A 21,987-nucleotide genomic window follows, 5' to 3' on the forward strand; every position below is an offset into this window, starting at 1 on the left:
TATGGCCAGCATGATTTTCGTTTAAAAGAATGTTATTTATTTTGACTGTCTTTCCGACCATCCTTGGGATTGTGGGTGGTTGGGTGGGTGGGATAGGGGATTGAGTTTAAATTTTATTTTCATATTTGATATGTCTACTCTGTTTAATACTTGCCCCTGGGTTTGTCACAAAAACTTTAATAAAATATTTTGAAAAGAAAAGAAAGAAGAATGTTATTTATTGCATGCTCACGTCAGCCTACTTTTATTTATCTGTTTGGAAATGTGTCTGCATTTATCAAATAAATGACTGGATGTGCCACAAGTCCCTTTTCTGTACTTTTATGTCTACGCAATATAGGCCTACATGTTGTATGGTCTACTCTAAACTCTAAAGGTTAGAGAGGTAGGCTAGCCGAATGATATTATAAAGGCAATTATTAGGGTTATGTGCTCTCAAACTATTATAGGCTTTAACTCTATTCCTTACAATGTGATGGTAGGCGTAGACCTATAGGGCTTCTTGTATTTTCTACTGAATGTCATGCAAATGATACCATGCCAAGCCTGCAATGAATGATCACACCGTGGTACCGGGGAATCCAGGCACATGCTACAGGAGGCTTCAATTATTTTGTACAATACAATGGGCAAAATCAATTTTACATGTTGATTTATTCATCGGGCATACAGTTCGGTTTGAATAGTGTGTCTCCGGGACTGGCCTACTGAACATATTATATTCCTAAACATACGTTTTGATTCACTCTTGTCCCCTTAATTGATTATTCTATTATATAGATATTATAGTTGCACTGAATCCACTGATCATGACACGGCTGTCTCAGTCAGTCCGTTCATGGTGAGCACTGAGCCAAGCTGGCTTCAGCATATAGGCTAGCAGAAGAGTGAGAAACAACTTTACAAGCGTCCCTACATTCAGCAAGGTCTTTAGTCACCTCACGCCATCTGCTGGGCCATTTGTGCCATATGCATGTCCAACTTCCTGGTCTCAACTGCGCATGTTTCTTTCCTTCCATGGAGCACCATGTAGCAACATGGCGGCACCCGTACGGTCTTCGCTTCCTGTCCTCTTTATACAGTCCTTGGGGTACTGCGGTTGCAAGGAAGCTTGGTTGTTGGGTGGTGCTGTGCATGGCTTCGTGCTCATTCATAATATACTTACTGTATGTTTGTTTACTGTCTGTAAAAACCAGAGCCAGACTCTACTCTATGGAAACTCTACGCAGTAGAGTTGCGACATTGAGTGGGCAGAAAACTGCCCGGTCACGTGGTTCATGTACTCGCGCGAGCCCATAGACTCCAATGCATTCTGTAAACTTCCGGTGTCCCTATTCGCCAATACAATTCTATGTAGAAGAGCCGCCATTGTACCGAGTCTGACCCCATGCAGTGAACGGAGTTGTCTTACTCTATGGCCGGCCGGCCCGTAACCATTCTCTACTTAGTTGGTGAAAAGGTACAGAGTTTAAACTTTAATCTGAAGTCATTTAGCCTCAGAGACGTTTAGGGCAAAAGGGGAACAGACTGAGACAGTCACAGTGGCATTCCATTCCGAGACGCGTCGCCATTCCAACCACGGGAGTAACAACATTAGCTAAGTATGCATAACACTGTCTGTACAATAATAATTACAAGACAAATATAGAGGACTTGAAAAGGAGTATTGTATTCACACAAGCATGAAACTATCTTCGTTCGGAACCTCATGTCTACGCTTTAGCTCCGAACTAAAGCGTAGATAAGAAGTCCCAAAGTTAGCATGAATTTAGCTCCAAATGTTGGGCCTCAAATGCAAGCCCAGTTGCACCTCTGGTAAATCAACACAAAATGGCTACATGATACAGTTCTTAAAAGCATTCTGGTTAGTAAAATACCCATTATACCCCACCCCAAAAAAAAAAAAATACTAGGGAATGGCATTATCAAGGGCTGTTTTGTCTTAGTACAGTAGCATACGGCAGTAGCATTTTTTATCCACCAGGTGGCTTCATTGGCCATTGATTTGATATGAGCATTTGACCTAACCTGACTTCGCCAGATGGGGCAGCAGAGAGTACCCAGTGTACTCTCTGGGGAACCCAGTGTACTCTCTGCTGCCCCGTCAGGTTACATTTGACCACGCGTGAATCTATTCTACGTCCAACGCCCCTCTAAGCCATGCTGCAGTAGTCTACAAGTATAGGAACTGATAATGCAGCGTGCAGCTGCAGCCCGGACATATTTATATGTAACACCCACTTCTAAATCTTCCGGTGCTGTCAACAACAACCACAACAACTCTAAAGTTTCAGTCCAGTCTTAATCTTGAACCTATAATACAATGCAAATGAACTGAGTCCGCGCAGGGTAACCTATCACCAATTTTCTTTACACATGTTTCAGAGAGGCTGAAGGAGAGTTGCTTCATTGAGGGGGCAGAAAACAGCGCCAGAGTGACAAGCAGGAGTGAACACATTGTTTTCATCGAGAGCGGCGCAAGCCGCGCCAATATTGGCAATTTTAGGTATGTATGCAACACAACTGTTTAAAGTATTGTACAGTAACTGCCAACTTGTGTTCTGTCAGTTATTTCCAGCAGCCATTTTATGACATCTTGATTATATGTGTATGGTATTATTGCATTCACAGTTACTATTATACTATCCTGGTTTGTTTAAAACCATGAAAACACAAAGTAACTAAGTACTGTACAATTTTTTGAGTAATTTCCAATACTTTTACTCCACTACAATAATTTGAAATTTGTAATTTGTAATTTCAATTTTAAAATAGCAGATCTATAAGCTCAAGTGTTGCGATGCGACACATTGTGTGCTTGTAGATAAGCTATTTTCAAAAGATTGTGTACACATTTTTATCTTGATCCTTTTGTACTCTTACTTGAGTACATTTTGAATACGGGACTTCTACTTGTATCTATATTGCAGTATTGATACTTTTACTTGAGTAAAACATTTCAGTACTTTTTCCACCACTGCTTAACAGGTCCATCCAGTGGCTGAAGAAAAGAACACCTTTAGTGTGCCAGTCGAACCTCGGTTAGTGGATCCGCCTCCAGCTGTCCAAGGCTACGGGTCAATTCTCACCTGTCCTCTTCTGAGACAGAAGGGCGAGTTCTGTCACTCTTCCAAGACAGGAGGTATGTCACTCTTCTATAATGATTTTTAGTATTGGGCCAATAGCAGTAATATTACTTATACACACACAAGACGTAACTGTAATATTTCTTTACATCAACAAAGAAGCTGGGTTTTGACTGTTAGCAACGGCTAAATGGTGCATTTATATAGAGCCTTTATCCAAGGCACACATACACAGATTGTGTATTACATTCACCCATTCACACACCGCTAACAGAGGAAACCATGCAAGGCACCCTGCACATCAGGAGCAATTAGGGGTCCAGTCTTGCTCAAGAACAGTTCGACACTAGCTCTGGGGTAGCCTGGCCCAGCCAGCGTACTTTCTGGTCTAGAGGGGCGGGCACGCATGGAGCAAGCGCTTGAGAAATATTGGTTCACCGCCCAAGCGCCCCCCCTACCCCCTACACTCCCTGGTGGCAAACAGTGGAAGAGTGACGCCCCTCTACACTGTAGTTCACTCCCACTCCTACACCATGAAATGTCATGAGTTCCCCCAGGCTTTTATTTTTTCAGCTGTAGCAAGCGAAAATAAATGCCTGGGTACCGAGGCTAACTCTGGGGGTTCGAACTGGCAACCTTGCGTTTCCCATCCGGCCACTCTACCCCTGAGCCACTTCCGCCCGCCCCTCCGGTCTGCCCAGTGCCTACACATCTCTGCCTCTCAGGTCTGATCTGTGTGGTCTTGCACTGCCACCTATTGACCAAATGGTACTGTTATTGTTTTAGAGTGAACAGAGTCACACAAACTGGGTTTAAAGGAATTTAAAATAAACGCTGTCATCATCATTACCTACACAGACGTTGACAGGACTAGTACAATTTAGAAGTCTGCATAGATTATAAATGCAATGAAGCATACGTTAACATAATGAGATAATTAACTCTAAACACAATCTAATGACACTTGGGTCTATAAGCCAGTGTTGATTTTGACAGCAAATTTTGATTTTTGTTTTAGTCAGTCTCTTAAATAGTTTTCATTTTGTTTTAGTCACATTTTAGTTACCTATTTAGTTACGCATTTTAGTGTTAGTCTAGTTTTAGTGGACTAAATATTATATGATTTTAGTAAACTAAATCTACAGTTGATTTGGTCGTGTAAAATGTATTTTGGCGGGCCTTGATGCCATCGTAATGTCTGTTTTTACACTTGCTGAAAATAGCCAATATACAAGCTCACAACGCGTCAATTTTTGAAAAGTCATGAAAATGTGGCGCAAATCTTTGAATATAATAATAATATATACTATCACAGAACACATATCTTTGCTTCTTCTGGGGGTTCCCTGGTACAACATATTTTGAGATGGGTCGGTGGCCAAATACATATCATTTTTGAGGTCCTTGACATGAAATAGTTTGAAAACCACTGATAAGAAACATAGGTTTTTCATAAAGATGTCATGATTTAGAAGACATTTGTAGAATGTCTTCTTAATGGTTTAATAAAGTCAATGCTTGGGCTCTGCTCATTCTTTCCTTCTAGACAGCTTCTTGCAACATGGGTGGTTGTGAGGCGGTCGGATGCAGCAGCCGCTCGGAGAAAGGAATGAAAATGTACGCCTTCCCAGTAGATCCTGAAAGAAAGAAGAAATGGCTGATTAAAGTGAAGCGAATGGACTTGAAAGATGTCACCAAAAACAGAAAGCTATGTGAGGTAATGTGAGGACACTGTACTAAATAATGTTGATGTGTAGTGTTTGTGTACAATAATCAAAAAATAAACAAAGGTTTACTCTACAGGCACACTTTGAGGAAGATCAATTCAAAACAACAAAAAAGGGCAAGAAAAGGCTAAGGAAAGATGCAATCCCTACTCTATTTGCACATTGTGCCAAAGTGAAAAAAAGAAAGCCACCTACAGTTAGAACCACCGGTGTACCTGTTCCTGGAGAGCACAATTACACAGCTGCAGCTGGCACAGGTATATGGGAACATCTATTTGCAGTTATATTTCATACTGACATTGTGTCCTCTAATCCTAACTATGTGGCCTCTATTCTTTACATCCATTTCAGAGATTAAATGTGAACGCAAGGACAGAGGTGAAGAAGAAATGCCAAGGAAGCGCAGAGTGAAAAGAGAAATTCCAAGCAAGGACAGTGCAGCAACAGGAATTCCAAGCAAGGACCGAGCAGAAACAGGAATTCCACAGAAGGACACAGCAGAAACAGGAATTCCAACCAAGGACGGGGCGGGAACAGGAATTCCAAGCGAGGACAGGGCAGAAACAGGAATTCCAACCCATGGCAGGGCAGAAACAGGAATTCCAAGCGAGGACAGGGCAGAAACAGGAATTCCAACCAAGGACGGGACAGAACCGGGAATTCCAAGCGAGGACAGGGCAGAAACAGGAATTCTAACCAATGACGGGACAGAAACGGGAATTCCAAGCGAGGATAGACCGACAGCTGACAGAGAAGAACCTCTGATCGATGAGAAAAAAGAAAAAAGAGCACAACCGGCAGGAATCGGCACGATGAATCTAAGAAAGCTGGAGTTAATGTTAGAAAAGCAACAGAGGGCTACTCAGAAAGCACAGAGGGAGGCCAATAAGGCACGGCGCACATTAAAAAGAGTAAGAAAAGAAAAGGCAGCTTTGCTAAAGAGAATGGAATGCAAGGATAGGAAATTGTCCAAAGTATTTTCCGAAGACCAGATTAGGGCATTAGGCAGAGGTAATACACAGGGAATGTTGTGGAGTAATGGCACCATCGAAAGGGCATTACAAATCATGTTTGCTGCAGGACCAACGGGCTACAAGGCCCTCCAAGATCTGCACATCCCTCTGCCTGCAATAAGGACACTGCAGAGGAGAATGCAAGGGGTTAAATTTGAGCCAGGGATTTTAGAGGAGGTCTTTGACATTCTGAAAATTAAGGCAGTGGGGATGAGTGAACTGGAAAGGGAGTGCGTTTTAACGCTGGGCGAGATGGCCCTCACTCCCAGTGTTGAAGTACACAAGGGCTCAGGACGGCAGTATGGGGATGTCACTCTGCCAGGTCACACTGGGCCAGCAACACACGCTTGCGTTTTCATGTTGGCTGGCTCTACAACAACACAGTGGCAACAGATTGTAGCTTACCACTACAGTGGCAATTTAACCCAAGGCGAAGTGTACAAACCTATCATCCTAGAGATCATCCAGAGAGCCCAAGCCATTGGGCTGCATGTCGTCGACGTCACCACTGACATGGCTGGCCCCAACCAAGCCATGTGGAGAGCTTTTGGGGTGGACCACAGCAACACATCCGTCCCACATCCTGTGACGCCTGACAGGCAGCTGTATTTTATGCCTGATGTCCCCCATCTGGTAACAAACATGATGAATGCCCTTGTCCACGTGATCACAATTCCTGATGATGTTGTGGAAAAAGAGAATTTGCCATCTAACACAGTGTCACTAGAGCCCATTAAGGATCTCGTAAACTTCCAGGAAGGGACGGCACTAAAAATAGCCCCAAAGCTGTCCAGGAAATCCATTGAGTCTACTTTAGAAAACATGAAAGTTGGCCCTGCCAAGGATGTTTTCAGCACCTCAACTAGTGCTGGGCTGAAACACATGGTGGAGAAAGAAGGACGACCCCAATCCCATTTAGCAACAGCATGGTTCCTAGAGCAGGTCAGTCGTTGGTTTGATCTGATGTCCTTCCGCCATCCAGTTACGGCACTGAGCAGTCTAAAGACTCCGGAGTATGAGAACGCCAAGGTCTTCCTCAACGGCATAGTTGATCTGTTCGGCAAAATTTCGATTGGGACGACTGATGATTTGACACCCATACAAACGGGGGTTGAAATGGCGACCCGCTCTATGCTGGCAATACAGGAGGAGATGCTAACTAAAGGACATACGTTTGTCCTAACGGGTAGGTTCACCCTGGACTGTCTGGAGGGTGTATTCAGCTGTGTACGATACAGGAATCCTATGCCGACTCCAGTGGGATTTCATAAAGCACTGAGATTAATATCGGTTGGGCAGTTTGATTCTTCTGACAGTAAAAAGTGGGAGCTACCAGGTCGACAAAGAGTTTCTAGTCGACTTCCTGGACAGAGTGGAGCCAAGCGAAAAAGCTGCAATCAGAATGGAGGAGCTGAGTCAAAAAAGATACAGGGTGAAAAGAAAAAACGAAAATCTGATGGACATGATGGAGGCCAAAAAACCAAAAAAGCTAAAAAAGCTCCCGTTATGAGCAAACCACCAAAAGCACCCGGCAGGCGGGCCAACAAACCACCAAAAGCACCCGGCACACTGTCCAACCCACTGCTTGTTTCTATGAACACAGTAGGCATTCCTGTTGTTCACCTACACTCGGCTACTCCACTCAGCCTCATCTCAGCCCCTTGCATCATGTCGCCATCGTTCACCGTCACCATATAGCTCCTCCAACAGCTCCTGTTATCAATCCACCAAGAGCACCTAGGCTATCCATCACAGACACTGCTCGTTGCTATGCCAGCAGGGGCCGCCATTGGACTGGCCCCATGAAGTAGTTGTAACTCTTCCTTCAATGCCTCTGCACATGTTAAAGGACAACTTTAGTTTTTTTCAACCAAGGTTCATGTTTTAGGTTTATTACAGAAACTAAAAGGTGAGTGTTAATTTTCTTTCATTTGCTGCTTTCTTTTGTTTTGGGTATTTTAGCAGTTTTTGACAGGGGGACGGGGGCATTCGAGCATGAATTCGAGCTAAATATTATGGCGATTTTTTTATTATTTACTATAGTCCTAATAAACCCCAAGAAATTACATCTGACCACATTAGATAACAGGATCTATTGAATGTGACAAACTGACATATTGAGCCTATACACACAGTATAAGCCTTCCCCCAGTAGGTAGATCACATTCAGTAGATCCTGTGATCTTCTGTGGCCAGATGTAATTTCCTGGGGTATATTAGGACTATAGTAAATAATAAAATAATAAATCGCCATAATATTTTGTAAAAAAATACATATTTTGCCCCATGCTCGAATGCCCCCGCCCCCCTGTCAAAAACTGCTAAAATCCCCAAAACGAAAGAAAGCAGCAAATGAAAGAAAATTAACACTCACCTTTTAGTTTCTCTAATAACAACCTAAAACAAAAGTTGTCCTTTAAGCACCACTAGTATCATTAGTCCTACAAGATTTTATTTTATTACCATACCACATAATTTGTTTTATGTATTCTATTTTCTTTCTGAACCAAAAGTTATACTACATACTACATACCACATACTGAGTTTATACTGTAGGCCACTGTTTCCCAAACAGTGGGTCGGGACCTATTTGTGAGTCACAGACCAATTTTTATGGGTCCCTTTTATTTTATCTTTTTGTTTCCTACATTTAATATTATTGACCCCCCCCCCCCCTCTCAAAAAGGGGAAACAATCATTAATTAAAAACAAATCAAAGATTTCTTTCAAAGTAATTTCATTTAGAAAGGAATTCCATAAAATAGGAAATAAGTGTTTAAGAATTGAACGGAAGCTTGCAATGTGCATATATTTTATATACATATATACCGTATGTGTATATATATATATATATATATAATGTGCGCTATATTCTGTGTGTTCCATGTGGGATGCCATAGTACAGACCTTTACATTTAGGCCTACTTTAACCCAAATGTAGTTATAGCTTCCTAATACATTGTTTTATTTGTTTTTTTCCCCTGTGTTTGGAACTATAAAGACTTCAATGATAGGCTGGCTACAGTATCACACTGCCAATAACATTTAAGATTGTACACCTATTTTATCCTTTTGTATATCTTCAACCGACCTGTCTCATCGCTTCAGTTGTTTCTTCTCGAATGTCCATGTGGAGATGAGCTGTTGATTAAGAACCGTCTCCAGAGCCGTGTCCTTGAGGCTTTCCATGAGATTTGACTTTTACTGCCCATATAGGCCCCGTGAGTTGTCCAGCACAAGGGGTGAGAAGATAAGAGGTTTAGCAAAGTGTATGAGGACATCAAACTGACACCTGCAACATGTCACTTTCCTTGACTCTCCTGCTATAGATATCCACAGTGCTCTGTGTATTGTATTGTAAGCTATGACACTACCCAAGTGTTAGTGAGCCTTACAATAATAAGCTTCATTTTAGAAGGTCAGGTCAAATTAAATACATTCACATAGAACTTTGCAGGAATTCTTTACATTGTTGTTTCTTTCTTTCTTGTGCTTTTCTGCCTTTTATTGATGGGACAGGAGTGCAGATAGACAGGAAATGGAGAGAGACTGGGAAGGACACACAGAAAAGGTCTGTAATTGGATTCGTACCCGCGACACAGGCATGTGCTTATATGTGGTATGCGCCTGGACTGCTATGCCAGCGGGCCCCAATTCTTTCTATGTAAATATATTTACTCCTCCATGCGACTAGGTGGCTTGAGTTGCATTCATTTGTCTTTTCTTATAGAGGAGCCCATGTTTGTTTGACTCATCAACACAAATTCAAAGGAATGTCATGTTTGATAACCTAGCTGTTTCTCATCTTTACCTGTGTTTTCTTTTAAGTACAAGGTCCACATGATTTGTTTTAACTACTGTAGAATGGCTTTCCTCTTCAACCTTAGAAATTGGTTATGCACACAAAACAGACTGATTTGTGAACATTTTTGTTTTGCTGTACTAAAGTAAGTTTCTTGATCAGCATGTCCTTGTTTACACAGAAGTGTTGATTGATACATTTTCTTTTGTCTATTGGAGTGCTGTGGAGGCACTGAGCTGTGCTGAGGTGTATACAAAACGATTTGATCGAGGAATAAAATGGACCTCTTTAACCCTGGCCTATCTGTCTGACTTTGCCACATTACTTCCAAATATGGTCGTTATGGATATTACAAGTGACAGCTCATAATGTTGTATGATATATGTAGTATATAGTATATACACACAATAATTTGAAGTGGGGGCTTTAGTCTTGGAACTCTTTGACCACCCCTTGTCAGTTGGGAAATGGTCTGTCTTGAAGTGTCTTCACTCTTCAGTGTTTGAGAGAATGACGCCTGTCAGTGTGGTTTAGCCCTTAAAGAGTGTATTCAAGTGGTGTGTCTATATCCAAAGTGACATGACCTTCTGTCACAATGAAGCACTCACTACCTGTCATATCCCAGAGTCTGTGTAACCTGTGTACATGTTTAGAAGGTCATCTCCCTCCTTGTCCCTTTGCAACCTGTCATCTAGGTTAAGTAAAGTTTTGCCATAACTCCAACTCTTTTTTGGGGGGGAGAATGCTTAATAATTCTGCTCTAGTCATTTAGCCTTTCTGAGATTCAGTGATGGTTGAATGTTTGTGAACCCTTAAGAAGTTTCTATATTTTTGCACAAATATGACTAGTGGTGAATGAAAGAGAAGCCAACTAAACAAATGAGACAAAAAATATATACGTTGTTATACCATCATATATATGGTTATACAGTATTTCTATGTGTACCCGGAGGTAAATTTGTTATTGTGGTGATGTCAGAATTATTTGGTCTATACTGTGAAATGCCATTCACTCACCAATCATGAAGGAATGTCAGTTTAGCCTTTTGGCATTTTGTGCAGCCAAGGGAATGCCTGGCTTAATGGACATTAGTACTTCCCCCAAATCTACATCCATGATGTAACCAAATGAACTAATCTCAAAAGTGGTCTATTATTTATAGTTTAGCAGCAAATCTATTTTTGTGCTGGAGCACTATAGCCAGGATCAAATCACTCACATCCCTGAATCATTCTACCATCTATTTGTTCTTTCCTAGTATGTCTTGGATATATAGGAACAACACTTCACCAGATTAGATTGGAGGGTTGAGGGTCAGTATATAATTAAAGCAATGACGGCTTTAATTATATACTGTATACGGAGGTTGTGAATCTGGGCACCTTGATGCTTAAGCTGACTTGACACAAACCCAAACAACTGCTGGACTGTGGCTCCAGCCAAGGACACTGACGCAAATCTGCAGCTGACCTGCCTGACCCCAGTCCCATATGGATTCCAACCGTAATGAGTACAACACGTTCCTCCAGAAGAATGGCACATTATCAGTTATTACTGAACATATCAGATTGAATCCTTACTGCTCCACCCGCACCCATACTTTAGAGCCACCATCCTCTCAAGCCGTGACATGGTGCTGATGTTAATGGTACTGTAAAGTGTTACAAAGTGCAGAATGTCCAGATGCAAACTGACTAATGGCCAGGTGTTATTTGCAGCCTAATGATGTGCAAGTCCATATCACTTGATGGCATAAAACACTGCAGGACAATGCATCCTAGACGTTTCTCCCTCCTATCTCCCAAACTGGAATAAACTTCCCATTTCAATCAGAACTGCACTCAGTCCAGTCCAGTCTTTCCGCCATAGTCTTAAGGTCTCAAAGGTTTTGTCACCCTAAATGTTAATGCTTTTTAGATAGTGTGTTGTCTTGACTTTGAGACACATTTTTCTCTGCACTCTTATTTACTGTATGACCAGAGTTTATGCTAGACTCTAGCTGTTATTATGATCTCGCACTTGCAATTAAATATTGCAAGTGCTAGAAGTGTTCATGTGTCAGCAGGACACATGAACACTTACCTGCACACAGACACATAAACACATCACATCACACTCGTGGGCAGTGACTATCCATATTCAAACGGAACTCTCTGTCATCAATTAATGAATGTGCTTTAACCACATCAACCTTAAATTAATATAGATATTCTGGGACAAACATTCACAAAAATAGATCATGCAAGTAAGTGTGACATCATTTCCAGCCAGGTAAGATATTTAGTGTAGACTGGAGGGATAACAGGTCGGGGTCTAGTATATACCCCTGGGGGACTTCGGTCAACTAAGTATACAGGGCGTAATTGGCCTGTCGAAACGGCAACTTAGTTGCATGCTCTGAATATAGTCTGTCAGACTGTCACGGTAAACCAAAGTGCAATGTCAAGAGCGCATTGTTCTCTACACAGAAACATTGACACATTGCAAAACCTGGTGTTATTTATGACTGCTTATGCAATGATGTGTGGCTAGCTGGCTACAAATGCACGTTAACAGAAGAATCTGACATGAAAGTGTAATTGTGAAGAACTTTAATGAGTCACATGTTGCAGGAGGGGGAAGCAGTGTCTAGAGAGAATGGAGGATCGCTGTCCAAAACCATCACATCAGAATCAACCTCATTAGGTCCATGGGCCTCCCGGTCTTACAGAGCTGTTGACTGTCGGCTTCAATGGACTTGAGAGATGACAAGAGTGAAGAATGTTGCAGTAGTGAGGTATTGTCACGCAACACCAGGAAGAAAAACAGCCACGGGTATAATTTTAAGACAACATTTTCACATGGTTTCACTTAAATTAATTTAGACTCTAAGGCAGGCTATTCAGGGAAAGCATATCAATGCGCCTCAAGAACTAAAAAATAAATAAAAATATTTTCCTTCTTTGGTGCCAGGCAAAACAGAACTCCACCTAAAAAGAATCATTCACTAATATTATTCGTAAGTTTCTTCTTAAAAAATCTAATGCATAATTGTAATTTTCAAGTTGGTTAAAAACCTCTAAAGCAGTGTTTCTCAACATTGTCATATCAAAGACCCCAACATTTACATGTATATGTAGATTGGCGCTATTTTCAAACAAAGTATAAAATAGGGTTTAATTGTTCCTAATTTTGCTGTGGACCCTCTGGAAAGCATCAAAAGGCATCAAAGTTAAGAAAACATTAGTGAAGGCCAGAATCTTTGTGAAAATTGCAATTAAAGCCCAGGGGCCCTTGGCTCTCAGAGGGCCATCATGGAAACTGGACTGCATATTACTGGGTTTGAGGCCCTGAAAATGGCTCCTGGGTACCTTCATCGGCTGTTGATTGTGTGAAATGTAGGTAAAAAAGATTAATAAAAAGAAAGAAAAAACCCGAAATCGGGGCCCCCCAAAACAATTCCGGCCCAGGGGCCCTCGTGGGGGTTAATCCGTCCCCGTCCACCTGGTTGGCTGATTAAATATATATATTTCATCACTTGTTCCAATTTCACTTGTTTTTTCCTGTATCCTCCTTTTTTCCTGTAGTTCCATCTCCTGATTGGATGAAATTGCTATCCCGAACTGAAAATTAATATCCTCATAACTGGAGAGAGATGGGGAGCATCTAACTCTAGTTTATAGACATATGGGAATATATAGCTATTTGGCCCACCCAGCCCCATTGTGCCCGTTTGCTGACTTACATGATGCTCATTACAGGTGGCAGTCCCTACTTTTCGGGCATGTAATTGGTAGAAATCACATCTTCACGTGTTAAAAGAACACTACATATCTATATGAATGTAAATACAAAATAAATTAATATAAGTTATGTATTATTAATCTTTAAGTTTATTGCATATTTACACAATTTGAGTGTTGCAGAGCATTTACTACCCAAAAATATTCTATATATTTTAACCATTTACAATTAGATTTTGTTTCCTTAGTGGCAGTATATATTTAATATATATATATAAAAAATAACTGCAGCTACACAGTCATACTAGATCATTTTAGGTGAAATTATTTGTGAATTGTTTTATTCGTCACATGATTTTATGGGTGGCATGTTTGTTTTCTCAAATCCACTATACTTTGCAGCTCATTAGTAGAAACGTTTATCAGAGTTTTAGGTGACAAAATCTTGTTGATCCCATTATTGTGACAGTCAGACACCGGAACCGAGTCTGTGCTGTCTGATTTGAACAACACAGATCCTGCTTTTAATTTGCCAGACAGTCTGTTAGTGCTGGGAAAATGATTGCTTGGTGCAGTAGAGGTGGGGATCTGATAAGGGTTGAATCGCAAGCTTGATGGAGAGGTGCCGAGCCTGGCGTTCCTGTACAGGCCGGAGGTTGCTGAAGAGGTGAGCAGTGCTGGGGCCATTGTGGACGCCGCTGCCATATAGTTGTATGGATATGGGAAGAATCCTCCAAAAGGTGTCCCCGGAATTCCCTGAAAGAAAATATAAAACAACATAAAATCTATTGTCAATTGGGGAAAAAAACTGAAATGGTGCTATCGTATTAATGAGCAAATTAGAGAGGACCAATTATATCAGGGGTCCCCAAACTTTTTCCTGTGAGGGCCACATAACTTTTCCCTTCTCTGATGGGGGCCGGGGTCAGTTTATAACAGAAAAAGTGTGACGATCGCAGGGGTGCCTAAACGTAAACATTTTTTTTTTCTCCAGAAAGCCACACATAACCAAATATTAATAACCAGTGCACGTACTGTACATGCAGCACTACAGGGCTGCATAGTGCATGTACTGTACATGCAGCACTACAGGGCTGCATAGTGCATGTACTGTACATGCAGCAGTGCCAGGGTGCCATGCTTGAAATAAATCGCGCTATGCCAAGCTGTTTTTTTTTTAGGCCAGGGGCCTAGTGAATCATGGTGTGTGTGATATGAAATGTCCAGTGCCTCCCCAAGTGCCACCCCAGTGTCTGCCCTGCAGTGTCTGCCCAGTGTCTGCAAAGTGCCTCCACAGTGTCCCCCTGAGTGCCTCCCCAGTGTCTCCCCAGTGTCCCCCCGAGTGCCTCACCAGTGTCTCCCCAGTGCCTCCCCAGTGTCTCCCCAGTGCCTCCCCAGTGTCTCCCCAGTGTCTCCCCAGTGCCCCCCAGTGTCCCCCTGAGTGCCTCCCCAGTGCCTCCCTGAGTGTCTCCCCAGTGTCTCCCCAGTGTCTCCCCAGTGCCTCCCCAGTGTCTCCCCAGTGTCTCCCCAGTATCTCCCCAGTGTCTCCCCAGTGCCTCCCCAGTGTCTCCCCAGTGTCTCCCCAGTGCCTCCCTGAGTGTCTCCCCAGTGTCTCCCCAGTGTCTCCCCAGTGCCTCCCCAGTGTCCCCAGTGCCTCCCAGTGTCCCCCTGAGTGCCTCCCTGAGTGCCTCCCTGAGTGTCTCCCCAGTGCCCCCCCCCCGAGTGCCTCCCCAGTGCCTCCCAGTGTCCCCCTGAGTGTCTCCCCAGTGTCTCCCCAGTGCCTCCCCAGTGCCTCCCAGTGTCCCCCTGAATGCCTCCCCAGTGCCTCCCCGAGTGTCTCCCCAGTGCCCCCCCCCCAAGTGCCTCCCCAGTGTCTCCCAGTGTCCCCCTGAGTGCCTCCCCAGTGCCTCCCTAGTGTCTCCCCAGTGCCTCCCCAGTGCCTCCCAGTGTCCCCCTGAATGCCTCCCCAGTGCCTCCCCGAGTGTCTCCCCAGTGCCCCCCCCCCCCGAGTGCCTCCCCAGTGTCTCCCAGTGTCCCCCTGAGTGCCTCCCCAGTGCCTCCCTAGTGTCTCCCCAGTGCCTCCCCAGTGCCTCCCAGTGTCCCCCTGAATGCCTCCCCAGTGCCTCCCCGAGTGTCTCCCCAGTGCCCCCCCCCCCCCGAGTGCCTCCCCAGTGTCTCCCAGTGTCCCCCTGAGTGCCTCCCCAGTGCCTCCCTAGTGTCTCCCCAGTGCCTCCCCAGTGTCTCCCCAGTGTCCTCCTGAGTGTCTCCCCAGTGCCTCCCCAGTGCCTCCCCAGTGTCTCCCCAGTGCCTCCCCAGTGTCCTCCTGAGTGTCTCCCCAGTGCCTCCCAGTGTCCCCCTGAGTTGCCTCCCCAGTGTCTCCCCAGTGCCTCCCCAGTGTCTCCCCAGTGCCTCCCAGTGTCCCCCTGAGTGCCTCCCCAGTGTCTCCCCAGTGCCTCCCTGATTGCCTCCCCAGTGCCTCCCCAGTGTCCCCTCAGTGCCTCCCCAGTGTCCCCCTGAGTGCCTCCCCAGTGTCCCCCCAGTGCCTCCCCAGTGTCTCCAATAGCAATACAAGAGCAATAATACAAATTAATCTTAATTTATTAATCTAATTATTTGCTCTCATCCAGTGCTAATGAAAAAATAAAATAAAATCCTATATTGCCCAGGCCGTAGCGTAACGGTCTGGGCACCGGACTGGTGATCCAGTCGCGGTGTGCCGCGGGTTCGACTCCCGAACCCGACACGGCCTTTACCGCATGTCATCCCCCCATCTCTCTCCCGTTTCCTGTCAGCCTACTATCTGTCCCTTAAAAAATCAATAAAAGGCGTAAGCCGCAAAAAAAAAAAAAAAAAATCCTATATTATTATTTTTTTTGCTTGAGGCAGGCGGGCCACATAAAATGACATGGCGGGCCATATACGGCCCGCGGGCCGTAGTTTGGGGACCCCTGAATTATATGAAGATTGGGTAAAGTAAAGAAAATGGGTAAAGTGGCGCTTTTACACTGTTGTGTTAACTGCTTAGTTAGCTTATACTACACTATGGTTAATTAAAAGTACTTTTGTCTTTCTTCAAGGCAAGCCTACCTGAGACGCCAAAATGTGCTGCGACAGGTGGAACAGGAAGGAACTCGAATAGCTGATGCTTTGAGAAGGTAAGCATTTGTTCTCAAGTCCATTTGCTCCTGACAGATAGCCAAACAGGTGTCCCTTACCAACAGCGGACAACGATTCTGGAACCACTGAACCACTCTGTCCAGAATTCAATGGCCTTAAAAACTGTTGACTTTGGAAGTCCTGGATCGCCAAGCGCTGTAGGTAACAAGAACTAAATGGTGGTGGGCTCTCTGTTGGCACAATTCCATCTTGTATTTCTGTATTTAAATCCCTCTTCTGGAACTTTTTCATAGTGTGGTGCTTATGTCTGAACATATTTTGTTCTTCCCTTGACCCATAGTCACTGTTCCTGAGGTCTGAATTGTTCCTTGGTGTTTCCTTGCCCTTTTGGCTCAAAGGATATGAACAGGTTACAGTATCTTGGGGCTCAACATCCTGTCCAATGTCGCTGTTTTTCTCATCTGAAGAAAGATAATACATTACTTTTCAAATACATATCTGAAATTAGATTAATCACAAGTGAACAATGACATTAGAAGAGCATTCAAATTACTGACTGCGGCTTCATTGCCCTGAAGCTCAACTATAACGTGTACCGGTAGTGTTCTTCTTTTACAATCATGCAATACCAATAGAAACAGAGCTTGGAATTGAAACCACCTGCATTCAAACCCAGATCTTCCACAGGAATCCACATATCTATAGCTCAGCCAAAGGAGAATCCCCCTTAACCAAGATACTAGGCTTCTGGTCTTCATTCAGACATATCTACTCTCAAATTTTATCATGTGGTTATAATTCTACAAAAAGCCTCAATCTAACCAATCTTTAAATAATATCAAATTATCTAATTCAGCTATCAAGTTAACGTTTCTACGTTATCTATGTTAACTATCATGATCTAAAATGGAGTAAATGTCGAAACCATGTAATTAAGCCATCTCCCGCACTGAAAATGTAGAAGAATTAACTTGGGAAGTAAGGGTGCTCATGACTAACTGAAATAAAGTAAACACATTACTTTTTGGTTGGCTGAAAATCTGTACTTTTTGGCAAGCGACACTGCCATGTGATAGAATGGATAAGAAAGGTTATGTTGTAGTATTGCGAGCTGCAGTATTGAGAGCTTCAGGGTATATCAAGAAGAAGGCAGTTGCATCTGCCAAAACGTTGGTTCCTACTCTGCATCCTAATAAATAATCAGCACTTTAGCTATAGTGTGCGGCCACTCATTTAGCAGATCTACAAGCTCATATCGCGCCACCGAGTGGCGCGATACGAGCTTGTAGGTCTGCTATTTTTTTTTAATCGAAGAGCGACTGACATTTTTTAGAATCTGATCTCAGGTCAGAATGGGTTCATCAGACCAGTGTGTGTCCAGTGGAAACCTCGTATGAATCTGATCTCCGGTCAGAATGGGTTAAGACTTATCTCTTTAGATGTTTCTGTTGTGAGCTGGCACCACTACTAAGACTGGTGTACGTTCAGCATCCTCCTGCACAGTGTAAGAATGAAGTATACCCAAAGGCTGTTTTTATGTATAGGCCATTTTCCCCAAATCAATGCTTTTTACAAAGCCAGACACTATCTAGGTGCAGAAAAAGAAGAATAGTATAGCCTGAAAGTGAAACCCACTTATACATGAACACTTTCAGCATTCATGTATGTATTAGTTCAGGACTACGTTATTTATGCATTGTCATTATCAAAAGCTATCGGGTGTTACTACCTTGATTTGCAGGGTTAGATACATCAAGTGGAGAATGAACCCTGGAACCTGGATGTTCACTGGACTCGTCAGAGTCTGCGCCTTCCTCATATTCCTTGTGCAGCGACAGATGGTTTAGGTGCTTCCTGTAAATCAACAATTGATTAGTAAATCCACCTGTGTGCATCAATATTATAGTGTGGTAGGAATGAGATAAATCTGTTTAATATGCATCCTGGCTGCCAAACAAGTGGCTCATTTGCGCACAGGCTATGTAGCAGCCTACCTTTTTTCTCGCCTGCCATTCCCCGTGTCTCTGAATCCTTTAGCAAAAGGATTGTTATCAATTTTTAGCTGTGTAATCTGCAGAAGAAGGGGAAAAGATATGGCTGTCATTGTGCATATTATGTAAAAGGTTGAAAGGTGTTTGGATTTTCTAGGCTATACAGCAAGTGAATTCATGTCGTTGTCCATATAAGGCTCTTGTTTGTTGCAGAGAATAAAGCCTCTGGGTAAAGTATAGTAACCATACTTAAAAAAATGTTTGTACTTTCCTGCAACTATTTCTTTGCTTTATCTATTGAAAAATAGCAGATCTACAAGCTCATAGCGCGCCACCGAGTGGCGCGCTACGAGCTTGTAGGTCTGCTATTTTTGGGGGGGAAAAACGACTGACAGAAACATTTTCAGAAAACTGTCAGGATGTAGAAGACATTTTTAGAATCTGATCTCAGGTCAAAATGGGTTAAAGTTTACCTTATCATTCTGATACGCCGTGACCGCAATGAACTCTGTCTCGGGGAAGACGTACGTCCGGAAGTTACAGCAGGGCAGCTTCATGACGTCATTGGCTCTCACAATGTGAAACCTGGGCTGATATTTATGCATCGAATTCAGAATTGTCTGCAAAATTAGAGAGAGACCACAATGCATCACATCATTGTCCTTCAGCGTGGAGACAGTGGTGATTGTGGCATGTTGTGGCATAAAGAAACGATATTTCTAAAACGGTAAAGAAGAAAACAACATATACAAACTGGCGGAGCAAGTTAGAAAGCCCTGGGGCCAGACAGAGCACATGGCAACCCCCACCCCCCAAACCCCATAATGCTGTAGAAACTGTATACAGTCCCCTGCGGGGCACAATCCAGGTTCAGAAAAGCATGCTGTTGCATCATGGTCCTAAATAAACCCATTAAATCTTCACCTCATATCGCTTTAAAACAAGCCTTACATTGTTCAAAGCATTTGTGCAAAACATGTAGGCCATATAGTTAATTAAAGGTATTTTATTTTGTTAAAATAAGTGTTAAATAGCTCTATATTCTGATAGCACTCATTGCTAGAGTGTTTGTTCAGTAACAGGAGTCTCCAGCTCTTTATAAAAACGTAAAAATGCATTTTCAAGTCTGAATAACAATCTTATCCAATCAAGGTAGAGAGTCAGGATACAGATTAAACAAAGTGATAACACAAAGTTACAGACCCATAAGGGTCCATTTGGTTCCAAACTATCATTTAGCTGGGGGACCCCCTGGAACTCCCTCAAGGCCCCGGACCGCACTTTGGGAACCACTGCTATAGGCTACTGGCCTATACGCTCTACACTACTCCTAAGTCCTGATTGGCTGGGATTGTATCACCTACCTGAAAATGTATATTCTCCTGTCATCAAAGGGCTGGAGAGACAGTGAGACCCCTGAACAATCACTCTGGCAATACTATCAGAATATATATACTTTGAACAATATTGCTAAAATATGACTAACCCTACATACCCTACATCTTAATGTAGTCTGATTATAGTTAAAACATACACACAAAGGTAAACAAAACATTGCCTGCAGCATGCCCCTGGGCACATGCACACTCACAGCACAAACCATGTATACACGCACACAAGATTTCAGCACCATGGACAGCGACAGTGTCATCATTACACTTACAAATCCATGCTTGTCCGAAATATTATTGGTTAATTTGAGTTTATGAAAAGCAACTGGCTTGGTCATCCACTGCTCCCCTTTGGAAGGACTGTCGGGGTGGATGTACATCCGTCTGGGCATCTCCGGGTCTGCCTTGCCAGCAACCACCCAGTGGGAGTTATGGAACTTATAGCGACAGTCATCAGCGGCGACGATGTCCATTAGTAGAATGTACTTTGCTTTCTTATCCAGGCCACTGACGCGAACTTTGAAAGGAGGAAACATTCTCCTGTAGAACAGAATAAAAGCATGTATAGGCTATTATATTAACGGTATAGGCCATTTATAGGCCTAAATAAACCATTAAACAATTGAATTGTTTATTTGGATCCACAGCAGTGGGGATCCACGGTAAAAGTTAGGCTAAATAAAAATAATTACAACCAAATGGAAAACAAAAAGAATGAAAAAAAATCAGTCAATAATAATGGGGGGGTAACTCATTATTACATAATACGTATTATTAATTAACAGACAAACATTACAAGGCTTTAGGAATCAGGATTAAGATTGATACATTACTTTGGGTCTGCTTTTGAAAGTTTAGATGAGTATAGAAAGCTATGTGTCACTTGAATACATTTGTCTATACTAGGAATCTTGGACATCTTTACCTTCCAGATTTCGTGATGACCATCTCTGTTCCCATTTTGTAGAATTCATTCCACAAATCCTTTGAATCCAGCGAGACGTTCAGCTCATCCTCGTCCACTTCGTCTTCTGGAAGTTCTGGCCACAAACTTTTAAAGGGTCCACAGCGATGTCCCAAAGCAGCGCATCGCCTTGCGTCTGCGGCTTCACATTCCGTCCTGTCCGCCACAGGCTGGGTAATAAGGGCGCTTGGAGGAAACGTCAGTGCAGGAAAAAACGAAGGCTGAGCCAGGAAAGATGACATCGAATACCCGGTCGACCCGTGGACGTGGATTGGGTGATATGCCATCATGACCGAGACCCGTGCAGTCTATATTGGGTTTCTCATCCGTGCGCGCGGCCGGTCACTCCAATCGTGGCTATGCTATGGAGTTATAGGCTAACTTGTCCATAGAAGCTCAGAAGCGCCTCAGATCCATGTACACACTCACAGAGAGATCCTTTACACCGAGGAACTGGCATCTACAAGAAACTCGAGGATACTTTTACTCATGGGCAAGACAGCTTTCTAGTGTCTAATGCATGGGAATTATGGCAGCAAGTTGAAGGCTGTTTACGCGCATATATACCGGTATTTGGAGAGCAAAAAGATTCAGTTATGATAACCAATCAACTGAAAACCTTTTTTAGCCTTTCCCTAACTCATTCTAGGCTACAGTAGTCTGGCTACTGTCAAATTCCATTGACTGCTGATTTTATCGTCTGGTTAACCAGGAGCGCGATGGGCGTGGTTACTGCCTGTTTCATTTGAACAAACTATGGTAGTTGTGTTAATTATAGGGGGACGCCAGAAGTCACATTTCATTTAGTTCGACCAGCCCGAGTGTAATAAAGGAATAACATTGATTATAGGCTACTCAAAAGAATATGTGACATCATGCCTGCTGTATATTCATAACATAATATAGACACTTTAAAATAGGTCTATATACTCATTTAATGTGATGATTCTAACAATTATTTATTTCTAAATTAAAGAAAATTAAAAGGAAGAAGAAAAAAGGAAAGTATAGCTTACAATTCGGCCCTTTTCTGATTTATTAGGCCCACTAAAATGTTTTAACCAAAGATAGCCACTATTGTGACATATCTATTTTTTTTTTTTTTTTTTTAAGGTATATTCAGTGATTTCACTCAAAAAACCTTAGGTTTCGTTTTTGGCTGTGGGACCCAGC

The 21,987-nt window shown here is 42.9% G+C and overlaps 2 protein-coding genes across 4 annotated transcripts; one reads left to right on the forward strand and one right to left on the reverse strand.

Annotated features, from left to right (window-relative positions):
• Positions 1-1,206: 1,206 nt before the first annotated feature.
• LOC310856719 (uncharacterized protein) lies at positions 1,207-7,552 on the forward strand. Of its 3 annotated transcripts, XM_083762190.1 has the most exons (6): positions 1,207-1,601; positions 2,386-2,506; positions 2,989-3,142; positions 4,633-4,803; positions 4,890-5,070; positions 5,165-7,552. In XM_083762190.1, exons 4-6 carry the CDS (start codon positions 4,648-4,650, stop codon positions 7,522-7,524), a joined length of 2,697 nt encoding a protein of 898 aa, XP_083618316.1. In that variant the 5' UTR covers positions 1,207-1,601; positions 2,386-2,506; positions 2,989-3,142; positions 4,633-4,647; the 3' UTR covers positions 7,525-7,552. The 3 variants fall into 3 exon arrangements, with proteins under 3 accessions (XP_083618316.1, XP_083618317.1, XP_083618318.1); XM_083762191.1 differs by lacking the exon at positions 1,207-1,601 and having other exon boundaries at positions 2,294-2,506; XM_083762192.1 differs by lacking the exons at positions 1,207-1,601; positions 2,386-2,506; positions 2,989-3,142 and having other exon boundaries at positions 4,640-4,798.
• A 5,207-nt stretch (positions 7,553-12,759) lies between these two features.
• LOC310862116 (T-box transcription factor TBX2b-like) lies at positions 12,760-21,629 on the reverse strand. Its single transcript, XM_083769852.1, has 7 exons — positions 20,776-21,629; positions 20,123-20,390; positions 18,933-19,079; positions 18,463-18,539; positions 18,198-18,322; positions 16,439-16,929; positions 12,760-14,107 (listed from the first exon to the last, which is right to left on the reverse strand). The coding sequence occupies exons 1-7, from the start codon at positions 21,102-21,104 to the stop codon at positions 13,709-13,711; spliced, it is 1,836 nt and encodes a 611-aa protein (XP_083625978.1). The 5' UTR covers positions 21,105-21,629; the 3' UTR covers positions 12,760-13,708.
• Between the last annotated feature and the right edge of the window lie 358 nt (positions 21,630-21,987).

Source organism: Protomyctophum parallelum, assembly GCF_964188405.1.
Source record: "Protomyctophum parallelum genome assembly, chromosome: 1".
NCBI classification, from domain to species: Eukaryota; Metazoa; Chordata; class Actinopteri; order Myctophiformes; family Myctophidae; genus Protomyctophum; species Protomyctophum parallelum.